This window comes from Amaranthus tricolor, chromosome 12 (assembly GCF_026212465.1).
Source record: "Amaranthus tricolor cultivar Red isolate AtriRed21 chromosome 12, ASM2621246v1, whole genome shotgun sequence".
NCBI lineage: Eukaryota > Viridiplantae > Streptophyta > Magnoliopsida > Caryophyllales > Amaranthaceae > Amaranthus > Amaranthus tricolor.
In genome coordinates this window covers 896,144-919,095 of record NC_080058.1, presented here as the reverse complement: position 1 = coordinate 919,095, position 22,952 = coordinate 896,144, and the positions used below count along the sequence as shown (strand labels likewise).

Here is a 22,952-nt window from a genome sequence, read left to right as displayed (position 1 = left end):
CACCCAATTTTTCTTATTCGCTCTATTGCATCAGCTAGACTTTGAGACAAACTTGCGTTACTAAAATTAAATCAGTTGGTCTCTTAAGATATCGTCTCTTTGAGAGATGTATTTTAAATTTAATTTATTAAAGATTAATGTGTACTTATTGTAATTTTAATGTCTATTTACATTATTTTTAATGTCTACTTATTGTATTTTTAATGTTTACTTTCAATATCTTAAATACCTACTTATAATATTTTAAAAAATATATGATAAATCGGTCCAATAAGAAATAATCTCTCACAAGAATTTGTGAAATTAAAGAGATGAGATGAAAATGCATTATGATTTTCGGGATGAGTTATAAGAGCTAATTTGCAATTTGTTTTCTATTAAAAAGAAAAAGGTCCAAATAAAGGAAAATTGAATTTGAAAGATATGAACTTTGTCTCATTTGTTTTTAAAGGTTTGAACTTTCGTTTATCTTTTAAAGGCTCGAACTTTGAAGTGCCTCCGCTTTTAAAGATTCCTCCGATTTTGGTAAGCTGGAATATCAGATTACCTTTTTTCTCAACCTGACTTTTCATCTTATTTCATCCTTAAACCTTCTTCATCTGATTTCTTCCTTAAACCTTCACCATGGTCTTTTCTTCTTCACTAGCTTTCACCTGCTACCCTGAAGATCACCGACGGCCATAGTGACCAACCCACCTTCAATTCAATTTCATGTATTATTTTTGATTTTCGAAATCCCCAATTTCAAAAAGCTAGGGTTTTCATTAATTTCAGATTTCAATTTCGATTGTCTTCGTCATGTTCTTTTTTAATGTTTTTTGGGGTTTCTGGGTAAGTCTTCTTGGATGAGTTTGAAGTATATGGGATTACAATTTTGAATCTTGTAGTCTAGGTTATTTCTGCATGAATAGCTAATTTTATTATGATTTTCTTGGATTTTTTTGATGATTAGTTATGATACTTCTAGTTAGAGTGAGTTACAGTGTTGGGTTTTTTTGAAATCCCCAATTTTAAAAAGTAAAGGTTTTCAGAAATTTTGTGAATTGTAGTGTTGGATTTTTGTCAGAAATTGCCCAAATGGAACTAACAATGGCAATTATGTTTAAATGCTGAAATTGATGCAGGAATAAGGAGTAGTTGTTTAATGTTTTACCCAAAGAACATTAGTGAATTGTGATTTTGTAACCCCTAAAACTGAAACATGATAGTTAGGTTTGCTAATGCATTTTTTGCTGTATGTTCTAAATCTTCGAAAAAAAGAAGAAGCCATTGATGAGATAGAAGCAACCTGTTTTTGGAGAAGAAGAAACTTGTTCAACAGCTTAAAGGTAAAAAGAACCTTTAAAAGCGGAGGCACCCCAAAGTTCGAGCCTTTAAAAAATAAACGAAAATTCGAACTTTTAAAAGCAAATGAGACAAAGTTCATACCTTTCAAATTAAATTTTCCCCAAATAAATTAAAAAGACATGTTAATTTACTTTTAGTTTAGTTATTTTCCAATTTTCCTTCTAAATATGAGATCATCACATCATCCCACCACTTACTCAACTATTCTAATTTCATGATTTTTGTTAGAAACAACAACAATAATAATAATAATAATAAGATTAAAAAAAGCGAATTAAATGAACGTGAATTAAATGAATCAGAAGATATCCAATCTGTACAGAATTAAACGTCTTGGACTAAATTATATAGCTTTTTCTACCCTATGGATAAACAATTAATTACTAATAGTCGGCAGATATTAATAAATAGTGGAATTCAATTCAAAAAACAAATGGAACTTCATTTAATTGTCTATAATAGTAGTAGACTAGTGGTAGTTTACCCTGACCCAAGTTTCTTCTGATTAAATTGGACCAGCGATAGCTTCATCCAATATTGATGACGTGAAGTATGAATGGTTTGATTGGTCCAATTTGATCTAATCTTAACTGTTCTAATTCCAGTTTGAACCCAAAAGATGCACAGTTCCACTTCCTAAAGCAGCAGACTGGCTTAAACATCAATTAACACTATTAAATCCAATATGCAAACGAACACACAATCGGTTTCATAATGAGTCTAAAGTCTCAAACAAAACAATAATTAGTAAATCATAAGGCCAAAGTCGACTAAAAAGGGTTTCACCCACTTATGTATGAGCAGTGTTGAGTTTCGATAACTGTAAGAGTAGAGTTACGACTTACGACTATGTATGCAGTAGCAGAAATTCATGTCTACTTTCACACAATTGCGATAATAAGTACATGTTCACAGTTGTGAAAAGATTCAAAAAATACAAGCAGAATCAAAGGTTCAACGAAACTCTACACACAATCATGTTAGGCAAGGCCAAATCCAGTGAATTATTTTGATGACTTCCCTCTTCATAGCTGCAGCAATGAAAGGTGCAGTAACAAATGAGAAAATTCAGGTCGTCTTTGACTTGCCAAACAACAATCCTAATGAATACGTATTTCCCTTCTGTGCAGCCACTTCAACTCGTTTTCCACCAATCTAGCAGTGACAAAGTGCCAAAATTGTAAGCAGTTGATAGCAACATTAAAGGGAATGAAAGGGCCGGGAGTGGAAGAAGAGAGCAAGGAAGATTCAAGGTCAGAAAAAGGAGACATTAAAGAGCCAGATGAACTCTTCCAGCACTGGATTTGTTCGAATAACAAAACCACTGCTAAAAAGCCACACACCAACTTTCTCAATGTCTACAACAACATTCCATCACCCAAGGCCATAAAATAGCTCCCACATAAGTGAGATTTGGAGATTAGATGCACGCAACCTTACCCTTGTTATTGATAACAAAGAGGTTGTTTCCGATTGACATTTGATAGCAACAAGCATCTGTAACTTCACATAAAAAATTACACATGATTTAATAAGTCATGTTAATACAGATACCAAAGAACCATAAAATTTTGGCCCCATCAAAAAGAGGGACATAATCTTTCTCAATGTCCAAGTCTCTTAATCATTCAAGAAAAATAACCATTTTCAAGGTCAAAAACTAAAATAGTGAGTAGAAAAAAGAAACTAGTTAAAGATACCAAACATAACCATTTCTCAATGTCTTACCAAAGCAGACCAATTATGCATACATAATCTTAAGACAGAAGTTGAATATGAACTAATTGCAAATGTTGCTAATAGAACTTAGAAACAAAATCTAGCAAATGGTTAGAATAGGAGAGACAACGGAAAGATAAAATAAGATAAACTGCACATTAGTTGAAATGATTAATGACCAACGTTATTATTAAGTTTTTAACGTACAGCTATGCAAGGCTCACAGGCTGTGCTTAAATCTGTGAAGAAATTAATGACCCAGTTACGCGGGTGGTGAACCCGGGTATACATGGCACAAACCATGCCCATGCAAATTTGGTGAGTCTGGGATACAACCAAGAGCTACAACGACATGTTTGCAATAGCAATGCCTAAGGTCTCAAACCCGAGATCTCTTGCAACACAATGCATGTGATGTTCAAATCACTTGCTCTATCCCCAATTGGGTATAGAAACATATTGATGGTATAAAGAAACAAGGGATCATATAAATCCATTGTAACATAAAGGACTAGTACATGAAAGTCACAATTACAGTCTCGCAGAACCTATAACGATAAGCATCATAGCTGTAGTAATATTATTAAACTAGCTAGCAACAGTTGCCACAATAAAAATAAAATAACAATAAGCAACAATATTCCATTACCCCACTGTGGCCAATGCCATTAAATGACTACCACCGAGGGTTGCGTTTTGGGGTCGGATATTAGCAACCTTACCCTAGATAGGGATAACAAAGAGGCTGTTCCGGTTGACACTTGATAGCAGATATCATCAGAAACTTCATATGAATGAGAAGTGCACATGCTTTAATAAAACATTTTACTATAGTCCACATAATCCGAAACCAAAGAATTATAAAACTTTGGCCACGCCAAAATAAGGGACAATAGAAAATGACATAACAGTGTGATCAAATAAAAATCTCATCCAGCAACTCATCTATATTCTCATCTAAAATGAGTTGTGGATTATAAGCGACCAACATGCTGAAACGACAATGAGTAATGAGCTTAAAAAAAAACTACGAGCCAAATGAAAAATGCAAAATTCAATACCTTATCCATGAGCCAAAAGCCAATTGTTGGCATGTACTGGACCAAATACATCACTGCGAGAACAGGCTGACAAAGTAAAGAAAAATTTAGCATGCAAGCCAAATGTACCAAAGCAGCGTATTTAACTACATAAACATGACAGCTAAACTAATCAAAGTATGAGATCTTCAGCACAGAAGTAAACTATTTATGTCGTTATATCTTTGCAATAGATTGCGCCCATTGATTTTACAAAGAGGTAGAGCGTTATTTTACTGCAAGTGTGTTTTCACAATGGCTTCCATAGTACCAGGCACATGTTGCCAAGTCAAGGAAGTCTCGATGTAAAGGGACACATATTAGATTTTTTTTTGTGAAGTGGCTTTCTCTTGCTAAATCATGCTCTTCAAAACTCCAATTTGATCCATCTCCAAGTTATAAACTAAAACCTTTTTAACCTAAGTCTGAGCTATAAACTTGTGAGTTGTGGGTTGTGACTTGAATCTGAAGGTAAATTATAACCCAGACTGGAAAGAATCAACCACCCAAACGGCCAAACCCAGAGAAAACAGAATTTGTTAGAAAACATAATGTGTTTTTTTATTTATTAATTTGAACTCACTTGATAAGATATCCAAACTTCCTTCAGACCGTGACTGGCAGCAATTATTGTGAGCTGTGCACACCTTTCAGCAGAGACACGCTTCTGTAGCAAATTAAAACAAGAAACAAGAAACTCAAGATCTCAAAATATCATTGGAGAAGTCTTAATTTGGATCAAGGTGTATGTTAATTATACAGCCAAATTACAATCAAACAACTGTGCATCTACAAATAATTAAGTCAAAATTTGGGAAAAGAAAAATAGTTTGGCCATAGTATATTAATCAAGAGTGAAAAAATAAATAAATTGAAAATTCATACATCACATCAAAGACCAAAGAAGTGTCTGAATGTTTGTTGCAGCAAGAGCAGAAGCATTAGGCATATAAGGGCTTTGTTGCAGCCAAGATAATGAAAATCATTAAAATGAGCTTTAGAAAAGCAATAGCTGACACAATTCAACCATCAAAAATATCAGCATGATCACTAGCTACATTCCACTAATAGTGATTTAAATTATGGTATTTATCAAGTAAATTCGAATTTAGTATAAAAGCAATCACATAGACTTGCTAATATATTTGGCAACTAAGCATCAAAACTAGGAAGTTTTAAAATATACTACTCCCTCCATCCCACAGAAATATCATGGTTCCTTCACTGGATATCCTGAAATGTTACACGCTTTCTTTTTGAAGTTTTGTCTCTTTACATACTTATTCTTGCTAGAAGTATATCCCAACACTTTTTCTTATTTCTTTCCTCCCCAATCAATATCACATAGTCAATTTGAATTTAAATCGATTTCCAATCTCAATACCAAAAGAATCATGCAAATGCATTTGGGGCAGAGGGAGTGCAAGAGCAACACAAACAATAGAATATTTAGTATTATGTACCACTCACCTCAGAGGAACTTGTTTGCAGTGAACTCCCTACTTCAGCAGTTTTAGATGTTTCTATTGGACCAGGACATACAACCGTGACCTTGATTCCTTTCTGAAATAGCTGTATGCATAACCAGACAAGTGCAAGAACTTCAAAACTCAAGGTTTAAAATGCACTTGCCAATTATCAGCGCATTAAGGAAAGGGAAGGGCTGAAAATATGTAAGCTGCAGAGTTTTGGTAGGTGTAGGAAGAAATACCTCTGAGCGCAAGCTATGGAAGTACCCATTCAAGGCAAATTTAGAAGCAGAATATACAGCTTGTCCTGGTGCAGGTGTCTTCCCAGCAGCACTACTCATCTACAAGTAAGTTAATCAGACAAACTCACTCCACAAAAGTGAAAGTTGAAATGACATAATACCCCGTAAATGTCACGTACCACCACAAAATGACCTCGTCCCCTCTTCAGCATGTGACGGGCAAGTAGCTTGGTCAGAGATACTGTCCCGTAAACATTTACATTGATTGTATCCTGTTAGCAAGAATGAAAATTAAGCTATAGCTACTTTTTAATTTAGTTTGCCAGCGACACTAGTGACTAGACTTATGAAGATGACACATCCAAGTTATGATTGCAAAAAAAATATACTGACTACCAAATACCTTGAGACTTTCTTCAGAAACATCCAGAACTGAAGCTTTCTGCAAGTAACGTCCATTAAACAGTTATATGACAGATATGAACCAACATATCTTTAGTTCAACATAACAGTATTATAATTGTCAATTCTTGTCAATAATATCCTCTTACAAATAAATAAGCAAACAGTTGCAACTTGCAAAGCTTAATCCCAAATATTAAGCCGGCTAAATAATTTAGATTTTAGAATTTAGAACAAATCAATGTGAGAGATCCTCAGTAACAATGATTATTTTCCATTTGATTCTATCTAACACTAATAGACTATATCTACAAGCACAAAAAACTCAATTCTATTTATCATTCACATACATTCTATTCCACCAAGCATTCCTATCTACTATCATATACGCTTCAAATTTTCAATTCTTAATGTCGTTCTGAATAACTAATGTCATCTTTGGCCCAATTTACATAGGGCGTTATCACTACTTTGTCATTCACACTTATCTTCACGAGTAAAATTAACATAATATACATACTTGTTCACTTCAGGAACCTCAATGTCATAAAAATTATCTACAAAGTAGGACATAGACTATCAAAGTTAACAAATTTACATACAGGACGTTCAAAGGCAGCATTGTGAATCATATAATCAACACCTTGACCAGGAAAGAAGGCTTCAGCCTTTTCTACAGCCTCCCTTAGAGAATCTTCTCCAGAAGCCAAGTCAAGAGGTAAAATCTTGACTTCATTGGGAGCATGCTTACCTAGAACAAAACAAAAAGAACTGATTGAACATAGAGAATATGTTTGAAGTTTAAACGCATTGAAAGCATGTGCACCAATAACCAGTGTTGGAAGTATACCACTAAGTTCAGTTTTGACCCGCTCCAATTCAGCTTCATTTCGAGCAGACAATATAAGCTTGGCCCCTAAGCTTGCAAGCTGCTTGGCAAGAACCTCTCCTTCATATTCAAAGTGGATATGAATGTCAGAGCCTTTTTCACTCTTCTGTAACAGACTTATTTTTTCCAGAAAATAAGGATGCAACTTTGAAATTCGTGATACCCTAACATTAAGGGTACAATCTCTTTGCCATTCAAAATACGTATATGGGATTGACCAGGGCCAACCATCCAAACAAATTTGATCAAGACCAACAATAGGTGACAAGATCAAATCATAAGCTTTAACCGAGATTGACAAGAGGTGACAGGTTCAAATCATAAGCTCCAACTAATACTAACAAGGACTGATAAATTTGGAAAGTAAACAATAACCTGAAGAGAATGCACCCTAAATCATGAATTAAGATCTAGCAAACTGTTTGCATAAGCATACACAATACAGCTAATTCCACACCAGTAAGTTCCCTTCAAAAAAAAAAACTAAATATGTAAATGAATAATCATTAAAGACTTTTAAATTTACCTATAATAATATGGCCTTATTCTCAGGGTTTATGATCAATCAGTTACAATCCAATTTATAATCACTCTCTTTGTTCTTTTTGTTTGTCCACCTTTACTGCTTTACACTTTGGAACCTTTCCTTTTGTGTTATAATTTTCTTCATCTGACCTATATATTTCCACTCATTGATCCCATACTTTCACTTTCATTTCTTTCTCTCCTATTCCTTTATCTCACATGTATCTTTACATCAACCAAACATCCTCCCCTTGATGGAGTTTTTTTTACTACAGCGACATGGATATCCAAAATCAATGGTCAAACTTCAATATAACAAGCTCAAATCAAAGTAATACGATTGTTCAATGGACAATCCGCCAGCACAAAACGCTGATTCTATCATAGTTTAGTCTTAAACACCTATTTCAATTGCATTTAATAGTTAATTACAATAAAAAAACAACAATTAAATAGCATTGTCAACATACCAATTCCGCGACTAGCTCCGGTAATCCAAACAACCTAAATTGAAATACGATCACCTTAATCAAGCTCAATTAAAAAATCATAGAGTTATACAAAATAACAAATATGTACCTTATCTTCGATTTCGCCGCGTTTGAGTTTCTTCGAAAGCAAAGTGAAATCCGCTGCAATTCATGAAAGAAAAGTTAGAATTCATGAGAATTTAAACAATGAGAGTTTATGATCAAACAGAAGAGATAACTTACCATCAGCAATGGAAAATTTGAAGATTGAAAGGATAAAGAGCACGAGGAATAGGAGAGACAGTGACAACATTTTTTAGCTTCAACGAACTATTTCACTTTGGCAGTGTAAACTTGTAAGTGGAGTATATTATTGTGTAGGCAAAATTATAATTTTTTTTTAAATTACCTTTATGTACAAAAAAAAACACCTTATATAATACAAATCTTGTAAATGACTATTAACCGTTATTTTTGGCCGTTGACCATCACGTGTGACTCACGTGACTTTAAAAATCTTTCCTTCTTTAATGAGGGACCTTTTTCTTCTTAGCTTTAACCCATTGATGCAATCGAGTACTATCTATTTTTTTCTTATTATTTTTAATTGAATCATTTTTCAATAAGAAGAAAAGTGTACTTCCTTCGAAAATCTTGCTACAAAATGGAAGAATTTTTCTGAAATTACTCTTAAGAGCACTAATTTTAGTGATACAGTGATGTTTGTGAAAGACATTTTTAATTGCATTACTATTTTCTTTAGTACACACAATAATATGCTACTAATACAAGTCAAAGATTATACTACATAAATACATATAAAAAAGTATATTTTAAGTAAAAGATAAATTTTCTCAACTCATTGCTCCCTCTGTTCCACCAAATCTATTCCATAGATAGTACTGAACATATCAAGAAAAATAGATAAATTGATATTTTATGGAAAAGTGGAAAAAAATATATGGAGGGGTTAAAGCTTCTGAAGAAGAAGAAGGACCCTCATTGAAGAAGAAGGAAAGATTTTTAAAATCACGTGAGTCTCACGTGATGGTCAACGGCCAAAAGTAATGATCAACAAACGAAATTCATTAAAAGGTAGTCATTTGCAAAGATTTGTATTATATAAGGTAGTTTTTTGTAAAAAGTTTTACATAAGGTAGTTTTTTTAAAAAGGTATAGATTAAATAGCTTATTGTGTATTAAAAGAGATGTTGATTGTTTAGGAAAAAAAAAGGGTTAACTAGTTCAAAATCATTGATCACTTTGTGAAAAATTAGTTTTGTCACAAACCACCTAGAATATTTAATTTTTTGTCAAAACTTACCTACTATCGAAATTGTGAATATTTTCATTAGTTTTTCATGAGGTCACGTGGCCAGATCACCCATTAAAAAACTCCAATAAAAAAGCAGCTTCCTCATCATCTTCCTCATTCAACAAAAAAGAACCATAATTTTGGAAAAACCCTCTCCTTTACCACTAAAGAACCTTTGAAAATTTAGACATTGTGGCGTTCAATTTGAATTTCGAAAATCAAACTTTCTTCTTATAGTTTTGAAAATTAAGCTTTCTTCTCCTTCAAACAATAACTTCCTCAAAGAGGGTTTCATTTACATCCATTTTTCGAAAACAATACTTTTTTTAAAAAAATTGCTTCCTCACTCAATACATATGTGTTTGGAAGATGAAGAACAATAAGTTTGTTTTACTTTTCGAAATCATAAGTCGGTTTCATTTGGGGAAAATTAGTTTTGGAAACGCATGTGCTCTTTTAACTTTTGAATTTTTTTATTTTTTTTAAAAAATTGAAATACTAACGAAAATATTCACAGTTCTGTAAGTAGATATATTTTGACAAAAAAAATTAAATTTTGTACGTAGTTTTTGACAAAAAAATTATTCTCGACAGTTTTTCACGCAAGTGAGGTTTTTTCAGGTATTTTCTAACAAATTTTTTTATTTCTTTTATTTTGAATTGCAAAAGTCATTTATTAATTTAAATATGGTTTTTGGTTTATTGAAGAATCAAAACTTAAATTAAAATTTTAAAACTAAGACAAAAAAATAATAATCCAAAAATAATTTACTACACACTCCATATAATTTTTTTTAACTTTTAATTTTCCATATTTTTGAATTTTCAACTTTTAATTTTAAACTTTTATTTTATTTTTTGATTATAACTTTTAATTTATAATATTTATAATATTTATAAATTTTTGTTTTTTTTGTTTTTATTTTTATTGCAATTAACCTAGAAAGCTCGTCACTATTTGGGTAAAAATATTTCTAGACTCGTGATATTAGAATTGAGATTATTTATGATTGATCAAAAGTTAAATTATAGTAAAAAAATAAAAATTATTATAGGATAATAAAAATTGAATTAGTGTAGTTAATTTTTCCTAAATTTTCATTTTTATTTAGAAATTGTGATAGAGAAGTGCATAGAAACGATTTGGTTTGCTATAACTTGTTCCGTCGTAAGAAAAGGCAGGAGTTGAAATCGAAGAAGCTCTGCTATCACAAAACCCTCCACAACCCTTCTTTATTGCACCTCCCCATATCTTCTCTCCCATCCTTTAACAATGGCGGCTGCCCGCAGTGCGATTTTGAAGTACATGAGAGTGGCGGTTAGCCCACTCTCCCAAAATCTTAACTCTTCGTTTTCGATTTCATCTTCCTTAAACTCTATATTCTCTCGCCGCCATTTTTGTGAGGAGGTCCGAGGTTCTTTCCTCGACAAGTCCGAGGTCGCCGATCGTGTTATTAACGTCGTCAAAAACTTCCAGAAAGTCGATCCTTGCAAGGTTAATTCCTCCTCTCATTTTTTCATTTTTTCATTTTATTTCGTGTTTTCGATTTGATAGTCTGATGCCTCGTTGAATTTCAAGTTTAGTCGAAGAAATTAGTTTCAGTAGTTTACATTACCGTCAACATTTTGGTATCGTTTATTGATTTAGTTTGTAATTAATTTTTTTGTTAATTTTCGATGAAATGAGTTGTTCATTGATTACTGAAATTAGGGTTTGGCTTCGCATGGATAATTAGAAGATTTAAGTGTTGATTATTGATGATGATGTATGATGGAAGATGTATTGGAATGGTTGATAGTTTGAATTCAATGTAAACGGTAGCTTACATAGTGACTGATCTGTAGTCTGTACTCCCTGTAGGTTATTTGGTCTGTTATAAGTGAAGTAGGAGAGCTTTCACATAGCTTTATTCATCTGATTATGATGCGATATAGGAAAATTTGATATTGCCTCTATTTTTATTTTGCCTATTGCACGTTTAGGGTCCTGTGTAGGTGTGCCTTAAGACGAGGGTCTCTATGACCGCAACCAATTTATCACTTGTGATAAGGTTATGGTTTGTAATCACCCAAATAATAATTGCTATGAGAGGAATATACAGGGTATGATGAAAGTCATTTTCAAACCAAAGTACTTTTTTTCTTTGCAAACGGAAGTCGTTCGTATTTTTTCCTTTTTGGTAGGTTGGAGGGGAGTGGATTCAAGAGTTTTGATTTTATGGGATTCTTAGCTCAGAATTGTCTAACATGTTTGCAATGTGGGGTTTTGTTAAATCAATAACTCATCAAGCTAGCTTAGCAAAGTGTTTGTAATTCTGATGTGCTAGTAGTGGTGGATATGGGATACTATCTTAGATTATTCAATGTGTCTTGTGTAACTTGAGTAGTAGGATATGCGTTTTAGGGAGACATATCCTTTGTCTGTGGAATATCATAACAAAGGTGATCATGTCTTCCCATGTCTTCTCCAATATCCTCTTTCAACATTGTTTCTTATATGAGCTATGTAGAGGAGAATGGGACGTACTAATGTAGTTAGATACTTAGATAGTTGAACTTTCTCGTGATCTCTCATATCTATAATGTACTAATAAAGTTCATTCGCTAAAAAAAATTTCTTTATCAAAAAAATGTATATACTTCTCAATTTGCACAAGCACGATATATGTTGCAATTTCACAGCAAGTGGTAAGGAGATTTAATCACTGTACTCTTGCGATAAATTTTTGCACTCTTTTAAAAGTTTTTTATTAAATGTTTGTGAAAAAATTGTTAGTTTATTTGATTAAAATTAAATCTGAATTGAATTTTGTGAACAGATCCAAACTTAGTAGTGTGATGTGAATTTGATAGACCTTATTGAACCTGAACTTGTAGGAATGTGATGTGAAGCTACTTGTCAATCTAATCTAAAATGATCTGATCCAAGGTCAAGTGGTCAACCTGAACCAAAACAGGCCTCAACTTAAATTTCAATCAAACTCGACCTAACAATGAGAATAACCAACTTTGACTCACATCGTATTAACCTGACCTGACCCAAATCTGTTGGCATTGGCATAACCTAATTTATGCCGGTGAGTGTTTGAAATGTTTCATATGACATCTTTTGCTATATCAATAAAATTCTAATCGTCAAAAAAAAAAAAAAATCTGATGCAAACCCATTTTAGCTCGAGTCAAACCAATGTCATGGCTGGTGACCCAACATGAACAGAACTTCAAATGACCTGACTTGTCAAGATTTTATCAGTTTCCAAACTGACTGGTTAACTTGTTATAACAGAATGAGTAACTGAATTTTCACCACACCTCTATGGGTTACTTACTTTTTCACAAATGATACCAAGTTATTATGTTAATATTTTTGTCGATGAACGAGTGTAATCAGTTTTAGAGTACATTGAAATAGCATGTTTTTTTTGGGCTTAGACAAAGATCATTAAAAGTGGACTTCTAAATCCTAGCAGTATTTATTCTGATACAAAGTGATAAAACAAACATATCGTCACCTTTGTTGTGGTCTTTGTATGAAGAATTGAAATTTGTAAGAGCATATGTTAATAGATAAAACTGAATAGAGGAGGAGAATCCATGTGAATGATCATTAAAATTTTTTTAGTTGTATTTTAGACTTAGTTGGGCAGATAAAGTATAATATTTGTTGCTGACAATCTCTCATATTGCTTTGATTAGTTGATATGGTTCCTATAACTGACTCCATATTTCGGCTTTAAGATTGACATTTTTGTTGGAATTGTAATTGCCTTGTGTCTTGTAAGTTGCAACTGAAAAATTGCTTTTCGTATTACATTGAATTTGATTTCAATACTCCCTTTTGTCTCTGCCAGTATAGAATGTGGCTTGGAGGAGGGATTTTCTCTTATTGCTTATAATTTGGGTCTTAATTGTTTATATCGTCAGGTCACCCCCAAAGCACACTTTCAGAATGATCTTGGCCTTGACAGCTTGGATTCTGTTGAAATTGTGATGGCACTTGAAGAAGAATTCCGGTTTGAGATCCCAGACAATGAAGCTGACAAGATCAACTCCATCGAAATGGCAGTGAATTTCATTGCATCTCATCCTCAAGCAAAATAGATGGCCAGTTTGAGATCTCCCATTTGCTTTGCAATCTGAATTTCATGGATTTTGCCTTAGAATTTAACTTAGGGCTGGTCTTTTTCCTCTTTAGACTCAACTTCATGTGCTTGTCATTATTCCCTCAAATTCAGAGGCGGTCTTTTCTCCTCATATCCAGATTACATAATATCTGCATTTTATTATGCTCGTGATTTTCGTCCGTAGAGACCATTTTTTTCAAAGGTGGTGTTACAACAGTATCATTCTGCCTGAGTTTACAATAATTACTGTATATTTCGAGCACGAAATGACCCTGTATTCATTTATGCCAGTATTTGTGTTTCAGAGCACCGCAGCACCGAATTTTTGATCTCGTTTTCCAATGAAAGCTACAACTTGGAACTTTCTTTATGTTCTCGTTTCTTTCTCTCTTTTCTATACACATTACTCCTATGGGTTTAGTTTTATCGTATTATTTGCTTTCCCCATTGTGCAAGTCGGCAGTCAATTGTCATCATTGCAATGGGAATACTGCAAAAAAGACTTGCAAGACTTGGATTTTGTCACTTCTAAACATGGAAGTCATCCATGTCGTAAAGAAATTTAATTTCCTGCTTCCAAATGCATAATTTTGGGATTGAAAATCATAACATATGAATTAGTCCGATCTAGTTTGTAGTTTAGACTAACCTTTGTGCTCGGTGAATTGTCAATATAAGTTAGGAAAAGTTCAAACAAGATTATCAAGTTACTTATATGACCCGAAATAAGCACAAATAAACAGTTTGAGTTTAGATAAGTGCGATAATTTCTTAATTCAAAAGGACTTATAGTTTATTTGATGGATTGCGAGTAATTTGTCACTTTATTTTCATTGTTTGATTTAAAAGATCAAATTTATATATCATTTAAACATTAAATGTACTATCATGTTAAAGGATTTTGAAATTGTTGCATGAAATATAACTACTTTGAAATATTGTGTATTTAACATTATGGTGACACTGGGTCACCCTACTAGAAACTCTTGATTACATAAACTAGTAAGCCAAGGTAAACATTTTGCAAAGTTTTGTTTTAAACTTGAAACTCACGTAACAATTATTTGTATCTAATATTTTTTGGCAAATAATACACTTACACACTATTAAAAAAGTAAATGAAAAGATCATCAATCTGAACATAAAATAATAGAGTTAAGTCTTCATTTAAAGTGCAAAATGCTCCATGGAAAAGTCATTGGTGAACAATGATCACAAATTCATACCATTATCTAATTCTAGACCAAGACTTTGACAATTGAGGTATTAAGTATGTGGATAAACAACACCAATGGTTGTGCCAATGTCCGTGCTGGCATTCTCAATTTTCATTGGTTATTCTCCAAACATATTGTGGACCCTACAGAAAGAGAAGACCAAGGGGTAAGACTGTAAATATAGATCATATTTTGTCTATTTTTGGAATTCATTTCCTATAACTAGCTCATTCTTGCTCCACACTTGCAGCAACAGAATTTGTGTTATGCCAATGGCTAAGCTTAGTGCATCAACTGCAAAATTTGAGCTTTCATCTAGACTACTATGTCTATTGTTTTTAGTACTATTTTTCTGTTTTCTTCATTCAACACACTCCGAAATCATATTCGAAGAGCGATTTGAAGGTACTTGTCGTTTCATCCTTTCTAGTTTCTATCGTGAATTCTGCTATTGACAATATACATCGTGTACAAAAATGTCATTCTTGATAACAAATTTATTAGAGTGGGGTTGTAATTTGTGTATTAGGTTGATACTAACTTTTTTGCTTGTGTTGTAAGGGGCAAGTTCAACTTTTAGTGGTTTTAAATGTATGATTTTCTTTTAATTGCTCAACAGTTTGGAACTTGCATGTCACTTAGTCTATTTATATTTCAACTCCTTTATTTGTCTTGATCAAAAGTTACCTCTAAGGTTATAACTTCGGCTTGTAATGGCTTTTGGTAATTTTGCTATTGATATTAATGTGTTGTGAACGAAAATGTCATTCTCAATGACAAAATTATCTTAATTAGGTTGCAAGTTGTAAATTGGATTGTTTCCAACTTTTTCGCTATTGTTTTAAGGAATAAGTTAACATTTTTTTTTTGAGTTTTAATGCATGATTTTACATTAATTACTTAATAGTTATATATTTCTTTAAAGTCTGACTTTAATTTTTTGGGACTAAGGCTTTGAGTCTTTGATATTTTTATTGTATATATCTTTAGAGTGAACAATTGATGATGAATATTTTTAAGAGAAACTTTAGTTATACATAAACATGTATCAAATTGTATAAGTTTTGACCCACAAAATTACCCGTGTGCAAAACTTACCATGCACACAACTATATATTTAAAAACAAAGGGAATAGAATTCTACAAAGGGATTTAAAGAGTACATATATTTATAGTCATAATTATAGTCATCAATCTAGTATTTTCGCACAAAATTAAGATTCGAGAAAAAATAACAAAATTAAGATTCCAGAAAAAATAATGGACAAACTATATTCATACACTTTTCAAATAGAGGGCAAAGAGGGATTCACGTAGCCAATTAAACCGCAGAAACTATTGTAATCAACGCTTTTTATATTTAGACTTGCATAACAATGATATTAGTGATCCTTTAATGTATTTTCCTTCCATTTGGACAAAAATTGTTCTTTAAAATGTGTTTTTTTTACCCATGGAAATGGAGAAGATGAATGGAAGAGTAGATGGGTAGTGTCAGACTGGAAAAGAGCTGAAGGGAAAGCAGGAACGTTCAAGCACACAGCAGGGAAATGGGCTGGTGATCACGACGACAAAGGTATATATTCTTGCATGCTTTCAACTTTCATCGTAAATATTTAATTATCTAAGTGTACAAATTATAAAGTGGGTGTATAGAATTTAGTTGGTTATTGATAGTTGACTTGTTTGATCATCTGATAAAATTGACTTTTTAATTCACTATTAATTCATTTGTTTGAGTCAGTTATTTAATATTAGTGGTTAGATATCGATTGTTAATTAATGAAAACGCGGGTCAAAAAACCTTAAGTCAATCAATAAACATGCTTTTTCATTTTAGCTTAAAAAGCAATTTATCGTACACTTTTTTATCGTTTAACAACCAAAAAACCAAAAGCAATCCAAAACGTAATTTGTCAAATACACCCACCGAAAAATATTAATAAAAAAATCTGACACACCAAGAAATGTTTAGTTGAAATTTAGTCCCTTGAAACCCTTTTTATTCCTTAAATATTTGGACAGGTATTCAGACCACAGTTGATGCAAGGCATTCAGCAATATCAGCAAAAATACCAGAATTCACAAATAAGAACAGAACATTGGTTCTTCAGTATTCCATAAAGTTTGAACAGGACATTGAATGTGGTGGTGGTTACATAAAGCTTCTGTCTGGATTTGTCAATCAAAAGAAATTTGGAGGAGATACTCCTTACAGGTTTGACTTCCCACTTTGGTTGTGTCACATGCTGTGTACAACTCGGTTCGGGTCAAGTTCAAATCGGTCAATGTAAATTTTCAGATTTGAAAAGTGGCTCTCGCCTAGGCTAGATATAGAAGGTCAAATGTACATAATCTTAATAAGTTTTTGCGTGCATTCGAGAATTTAAGTCAGTATTGGCCCTTTTTTGGTCTGGTATGACCTGTTGGGTCAAACTTTTAGTTCAAGAAGTTTTTGTTGGATCACAGAGGCGAAGCCAGGATATCGGGTGAGGAGGGTCTGAAAGTTTCCATCAAAAACATCACAAAAATAATTTTGGGTGAGGGTGATCAAAATTGGCGAAACGATCGAGTATTTGAACAATTTTGTTAGATCAACGAGTATTGTGACATACACATATAGTGAAAATAACTTATGGGTCAAATAATTCATAAATATACTTTTTATTGATTTTTGAGGGTGGGTCGTGGTTGTCCTTTGCTCACTAATAACTCGGCCAGTGTTTGATGTTCTTCTGTTATTGGCAGTTTGATGTTTGGACCAGATATATGCGGCACAGATACAAAAAAGCTTCATCTAATATTATCCTATCAAGGCCAAAACTATCCAATAAAGAAAGATCTGCAATGCGAAACTGATAAATTAACACATTTCTACACCTTTATACTTAGGCCAGATGCTACTTACAGCGTCCTAATCGATAATCGAGAGAGAGATTCGGGAAGTCTCTACACAGATTGGGATATCCTTCCTCCACGAAAGATCAAAGATGTTAAAGCCAAAAAGGTTAGGAATACTACGAAACTATGATAACAAATGTTTATAGCAGAAAATCTGAATAATAAAACTCGAATGCTGATATGCTTTATACTTCTGTAGCCTGCAGATTGGGAAGAAAGAGAATACATCGACGATCCTGATAATGTCAAACCTGAGGTATTATGGTTTCGTTTCATTGTCGTCTTTCTAAATAATGCAAGTGCGAATCTATGATAACGACAACTTTATCATGGCTAAACTGTAGGGTTATGATTCAATTCCACCAGAAATTCCAGACCCAAATGCCAAACAGGTAACTTTAGCTGCTTGTCGATCCGTTTGTACTAATTAGACCAATCAAAAACGATTGTTTAGGTAGGTCGAGTCAAGTTTAGGTTGGGTCATTTTCGGGTTATTAGTCAAAATTTTCAGGCTGATTTAGGATCGAGACAAAATTTGACATTTCTGGTTCAAATATGAGGTATATATACGACAGCTTTAGAATTTTGGAGAGGCTGAATAGCAAATTTTGTCGTTTATTTTTCAATTTTGGGCAGCCCGCTGATTGGGACGAAGAAGAGGATGGCTTATGGAAACCTCCAAAAGTACCAAACCCAGAATACAAGGGACCATGGAAGAGAAGGGTAAGCAAACTAAAAATCATTTAAAAGAGTATTAGCTATGATTTATTGTGCTTCATTTCTATGGTTTTGAAGTTTCATTCTTTACACCAGAAAATCAAGAACCCAAACTACAAGGGAAAGTGGAAGACTCCATGGATTGACAATCCAGGTATGATCTTGACAATATTCGCAATGAAATCGTATTTCAAAACACAGCCAAAAAATATGAATAATATATCATTTCTGTTCACAGAATTTGAAGATGAACCTGATCTCTATGTGCTTAAGCCTATCAAATATGTCGGTATCGAAGTCTGGCAGGTAGGAACCTAAATGACTAAATTTATCAACTTTCTGAAAGATCGGTTTTGAGGAGTAAAAACCAATTTTCAATAAGAAAATTTAGTTTGTGTTTCACAAATCATCGTGAATCAGTAAAAGATATAAGCATTAATTATAGCTTCAGATCAACTTAGTTCGATATAAAGTCAATTGAAGTAAATGGGGCCTTAGTCTACCAACTTCAGAATTTAACATGAATCAAACCGCAGGTAAAAGCAGGATCAGTGTATGACAATATATTGATATGTGATGATCCAGAGTATGCCAAACAAGTAGTTGATGAAGTATTTGCCAACAGAGAGGTATTCTTTAAGTTTAGTGCACATAGACAATTCTATCTCCAAGGAGAAGACCTTTTTTAAGTTGATTATGTTCACATTGTTAGATGGAAAAAGAGGCATTTGAAGAAGCGGAAAAAGTGAGAAAAGCAGAAGAAGAAGCGGTATGGAAAGAAGCATTTTTCCTAATTTTCTTCGGTACTTCAGGTGCTTGGCTCAGAATTTTACGCAATACTAAAATGTGATATTTCTCTGTGTTCTATCTGCAGGAAGCTGAAAGAGCGAGAGCTGAAGGTGAAAGGAGGAGAAGAGAAAGGGGTTATGATCGACATTCACGATACAAGGATCGTTACAGAGACCGTTACAGACGTGTATGATAGCTAAACTTACACTGTTATATTATCATCAATTCATCATCATACTCATAGATAAACTTATGCTTGTTATATCTTAACCAATTAATTGTGTTATATGTAAAAAAAAAAAAAAAAAAGTTAAGAAAAAGGCTAATGCAGGGATATCATAAAATCAGCTAGAACTATTGTAATCTATAATAATTAACAAGCTGTTTATCTCCTGCAGCATCATCACCGTGATTATTTAGACGATAAGTATCATGTAAGCATAAATTATCTTCTTGCACTGTGACTATTCATTCCATGACATAGTATTAATTATGCTAGAGAAGAAAATAGGCTTACCTTAACTTGCATTTCTCCTCTTCTCTGACAATCTACACACAGCTGTTTCTTTCTGGTTATGTCAAACATCAGTAATCTCTTCAGTTAAGTGATCATCTTCTTGCACTGTATGGTTTTGCAGGATGAACTTTAAGGGCTCTTCGAATGTTGCGTAGTGGCCCTCTGAATGTCAAAGACACATTTTTGTATCAGCTCCTGTTTTTCGTCGATCTGTCAAGTGCAGTTGTATTCTTTTCAATTTAAGAAAAGAAAAGGAAAACTTTTGGATTGTATGAGTTACCTAAAGAAATGTTTCCACCATTATTTCGAGTTGTACGAGTTCCCGAGAACGAATACCACAGATAAGTAACAATGATACAGCATATATATGGTATTTCATGTAAGACCAGTTGAAATGTACTCCAATGTCCTGAATCATGAGTTGTTTGATGAAATTTTTTAGAATTTAGCTAAATGCAAATCTGATCATTCGGTTGTGAGATTTTGGACAAACATAAGCATAATTTTGAACAGCACAAGATAGAAGGATGAGAAAAAGCAAAACTTTCTTTATTAACTTGCTGAAAACAATTTAGCAAATCCAAATAAATACATCTTACAAACTAACATAAGAAAACGAAACCTAAATTCACATCAAAACGTTATCATAGCATAGGTTCGAGTTTTGTTTTCTATCCTTTTGACTGCACATAATGACCAAAGGCTTGAATTCCTGCGAAACAAGAACATATGCCAGAGAGCTTCTTAATTAGGATCATTGTTTCCCACAGCAGAAATGTCTCTATGCTCCAACAGAACTTGAGGATCAGCTTCTATGTTTCTCAAAGGAACCTAAATAATGATCAATCATGTTTCATAAATAGACAGCAATTGTGGAAGAACAAAACAACAATCCAGTTACTTGAGCCAGTGAGTGTATGATGAAGTGATATATCATGAGGTAAATTTTGGGTTCACAGAACAGTCATAACCAAGAGCTAAAGACATATCAATACTACTACGAAAGTAGTTGGTTCAGATTTTTTGCCATATGTAAAACTCCAAAATTAAAGCTTTAAAGCTAGTTTTCTATCAACAGGTCTATCATCGTCATCGTACCCGGTGTATCCCGTTCATAGAAACTATGATAAAGCTCTGGGGAGCAATGGAAGATGGCAACCCATACCCATAATAGTGGACGCGGTTAAAGAATCAAATGGGTTAAACTCGATAGAAATGATTGTTAACAGTTACAGAATTACAACTGACGTTTAATTGGTCACTTGAGTTAGTCATATGAAACAACAAATTCTTACCAAAATTAAAATGCAAGTTAATAAGTTGAAGCCTATGAACACTAGTCCTACTGTGAGTCGATCCAGCAGTCACAATAGGTTATTAAGGTCGATTATTGGGACTAAGTTATCTAGTTCATATAGCCGATCCCAATCTTTAGGATTAAGGCTTTGGCATTGTTGTAATCAATCAGCATTGTGCAAAGTATCCAAAAAGGTCAAGATATTTTCGCTGTAAAACAAAGTTACATCAAAGAAATCAAGAGCTCCACAAAGATTAGACATATACACTGTAAAATCTCTCATCATTTGCTAGAACACCGCAAAAAGAATGTTCACCTTACAGCTTCTATAACATACTTAAACAAGATTAGATCAGAAGAGATAAGATTTTAGGAACAACCTCAAGAAATCAGAAGCTTAAAAAGACTATCTTCTTCGTACGGCAGCATTTGGAGCCCCATGCTGCCCTCCTGATTCCCGACCTGTCTGCTCCTCTGCCATTTTCATAGCTTGTGTCATACCATTCATGAGCATCAGCTCTAGAGGGATCAGAACCATTCATTGCAACAGAGACAATCAATAATAATTGGTCAAAATGTCAACCAGGACGACATATTTTGCCCAAAAGGACTTTTCTGGTTGATAATGGCTTCAGCCTCCGCATTTTCAGGAATTTCTTCAGTGAAATTGGGGGTTCTATTAAAAAAGACCACAATTTAACATATGCGTGATGCCGAATAATAACAACAGAGCAACGGATTTGTGTAAATGCTTTCCAGGTCAAAATCAAGATCCTGAATTTTTGCTAATTCCAGTAACCCTAAGCTCGTATGCAGGTAATTCTAACTTCAGACCAGGATCAGAGAAAGTTCCCGCAGGTAAGAATTGGAAATCTACAAAAGCATATTCAAGTGTAAAATGTAGGTTTGAATCAGAGTCAGAATAAGATGATCTCTGTTGAAGATGGTGACTCGACTCGAGTCTTATCTTGGGTTTTAGATGAATCACTGGCTGGGTTCAAGTAGGAATTCAGTGGCGTGGTGGGCATAGGTTGAAGACGACTCGGCTGTAATGACTGTGTTTGAAGTATTTTTTCAGAGACTAAAGCCGACTCGGTGGTTAGTGGGATTTGGAGGCAGCCAACTCGGCTGTGATGACCGACAAAAGGCATTTTATTCCAGAAGAAAAAGCCGACTCGGCGGCTAAGGGAGAGGGAAAAGCCGACTCGGCTGCAATTACATTTTGTGTGAGGAGCAGTTTTTCAACTTCCTTTGGCCGATTATTATGTGATTCTTGGTGCCCAAGTGTCTTGTATTTAGGTTTTATTATAAATACTTCGTTTTACGAGTACTAGGGTGAATGATTCACAAATTGAGAAAGATCACAAGACAGTCATTATAACTTGTGAGTGTGATTGGAATTCATCTTGTAAATTTTTTACAATCATAGTGAAATAATTCATCTCGTAAATTCTTGTACATTAATCTCTATTTATAAGTCAACACTTAAACTAAAAAGTATCAATTAGCATTTAGCCTAGTGGGTGTGTGTTTTTCGTCATCTTGGTAATCAAACAATATTTAACTTTAGTATGTTTTAATTTATAGATTTAAAATTAATCATAAATTAAAAGTGATAAATAAATAGTAAATTATCTTATATTGTACTTCTCTAACTCACCTATAATTCATATTAAAAATTCTAAAAATTTTTAAATTTTATTTTTGTAATTCAGGATAAGCTAAATTCTACTAGAAAATAAACAAGATTAGTTTAAAATTTAATAAAGTTTACACGAAATATCAATGTGTTGTCTATGCCAAATCCCAAGATAATTGGGACTATGTATTTCACTATTTGTCAAACTCAAATCATAATTGTGACTATGTATTTCATTATTTGTCAAACTCAAATCATAATGTAGCAAATTGAGTAAACAAACGAGTAACGACT

At 33.3% G+C, this 22,952-nt stretch overlaps 3 protein-coding genes and 1 long non-coding RNA gene across 5 annotated transcripts; 2 read left to right on the top strand and 2 right to left on the bottom strand.

Annotated features, from left to right (window-relative positions):
* Positions 1 to 2,102: 2,102 nt before the first annotated feature.
* Positions 2,103 to 8,521, bottom strand: LOC130797023 (uncharacterized). The gene is made up of 12 exons (XM_057659492.1): positions 8,386 to 8,521; positions 8,252 to 8,304; positions 8,143 to 8,176; positions 7,109 to 7,207; positions 6,861 to 7,009; positions 6,260 to 6,298; positions 6,036 to 6,128; positions 5,857 to 5,955; positions 5,616 to 5,717; positions 4,729 to 4,812; positions 4,128 to 4,193; positions 2,103 to 2,502 (listed from the first exon to the last, which is right to left on the bottom strand). The coding sequence occupies exons 1-12, from the start codon at positions 8,453 to 8,455 to the stop codon at positions 2,416 to 2,418; spliced, it is 975 nt and encodes a 324-aa protein (XP_057515475.1). The 5' UTR covers positions 8,456 to 8,521; the 3' UTR covers positions 2,103 to 2,415.
* Positions 8,522 to 10,583: 2,062 nt separating this feature from the next.
* Positions 10,584 to 13,885, top strand: LOC130797021 (acyl carrier protein 2, mitochondrial). The gene is made up of 2 exons (XM_057659490.1): positions 10,584 to 10,952; positions 13,382 to 13,885. Exons 1-2 carry the CDS (start codon positions 10,731 to 10,733, stop codon positions 13,556 to 13,558), a joined length of 399 nt encoding a protein of 132 aa, XP_057515473.1. The 5' UTR covers positions 10,584 to 10,730; the 3' UTR covers positions 13,559 to 13,885.
* Positions 13,763 to 22,289, bottom strand: LOC130797022 (uncharacterized). The gene is made up of 3 exons (XR_009038782.1): positions 21,400 to 22,289; positions 19,723 to 20,553; positions 13,763 to 14,941 (listed from the first exon to the last, which is right to left on the bottom strand). It is a non-coding gene; the product is annotated as an uncharacterized LOC130797022 (long non-coding RNA).
* Positions 14,940 to 20,098, top strand: LOC130797020 (calreticulin-3-like). 2 transcript variants are annotated; one of them, XM_057659488.1, is made up of 14 exons: positions 14,940 to 15,203; positions 16,267 to 16,374; positions 16,824 to 17,016; positions 17,547 to 17,805; positions 17,899 to 17,955; positions 18,044 to 18,091; positions 18,336 to 18,422; positions 18,513 to 18,570; positions 18,655 to 18,722; positions 18,953 to 19,045; positions 19,129 to 19,185; positions 19,291 to 19,392; positions 19,604 to 19,639; positions 19,844 to 20,098. In XM_057659488.1, exons 1-14 carry the CDS (start codon positions 15,065 to 15,067, stop codon positions 19,853 to 19,855), a joined length of 1,317 nt encoding a protein of 438 aa, XP_057515471.1. In that variant the 5' UTR covers positions 14,940 to 15,064; the 3' UTR covers positions 19,856 to 20,098. The 2 variants fall into 2 exon arrangements, with proteins under 2 accessions (XP_057515471.1, XP_057515472.1); XM_057659489.1 differs by lacking the exon at positions 19,604 to 19,639.
* Positions 22,290 to 22,952: the final 663 nt, after the last annotated feature.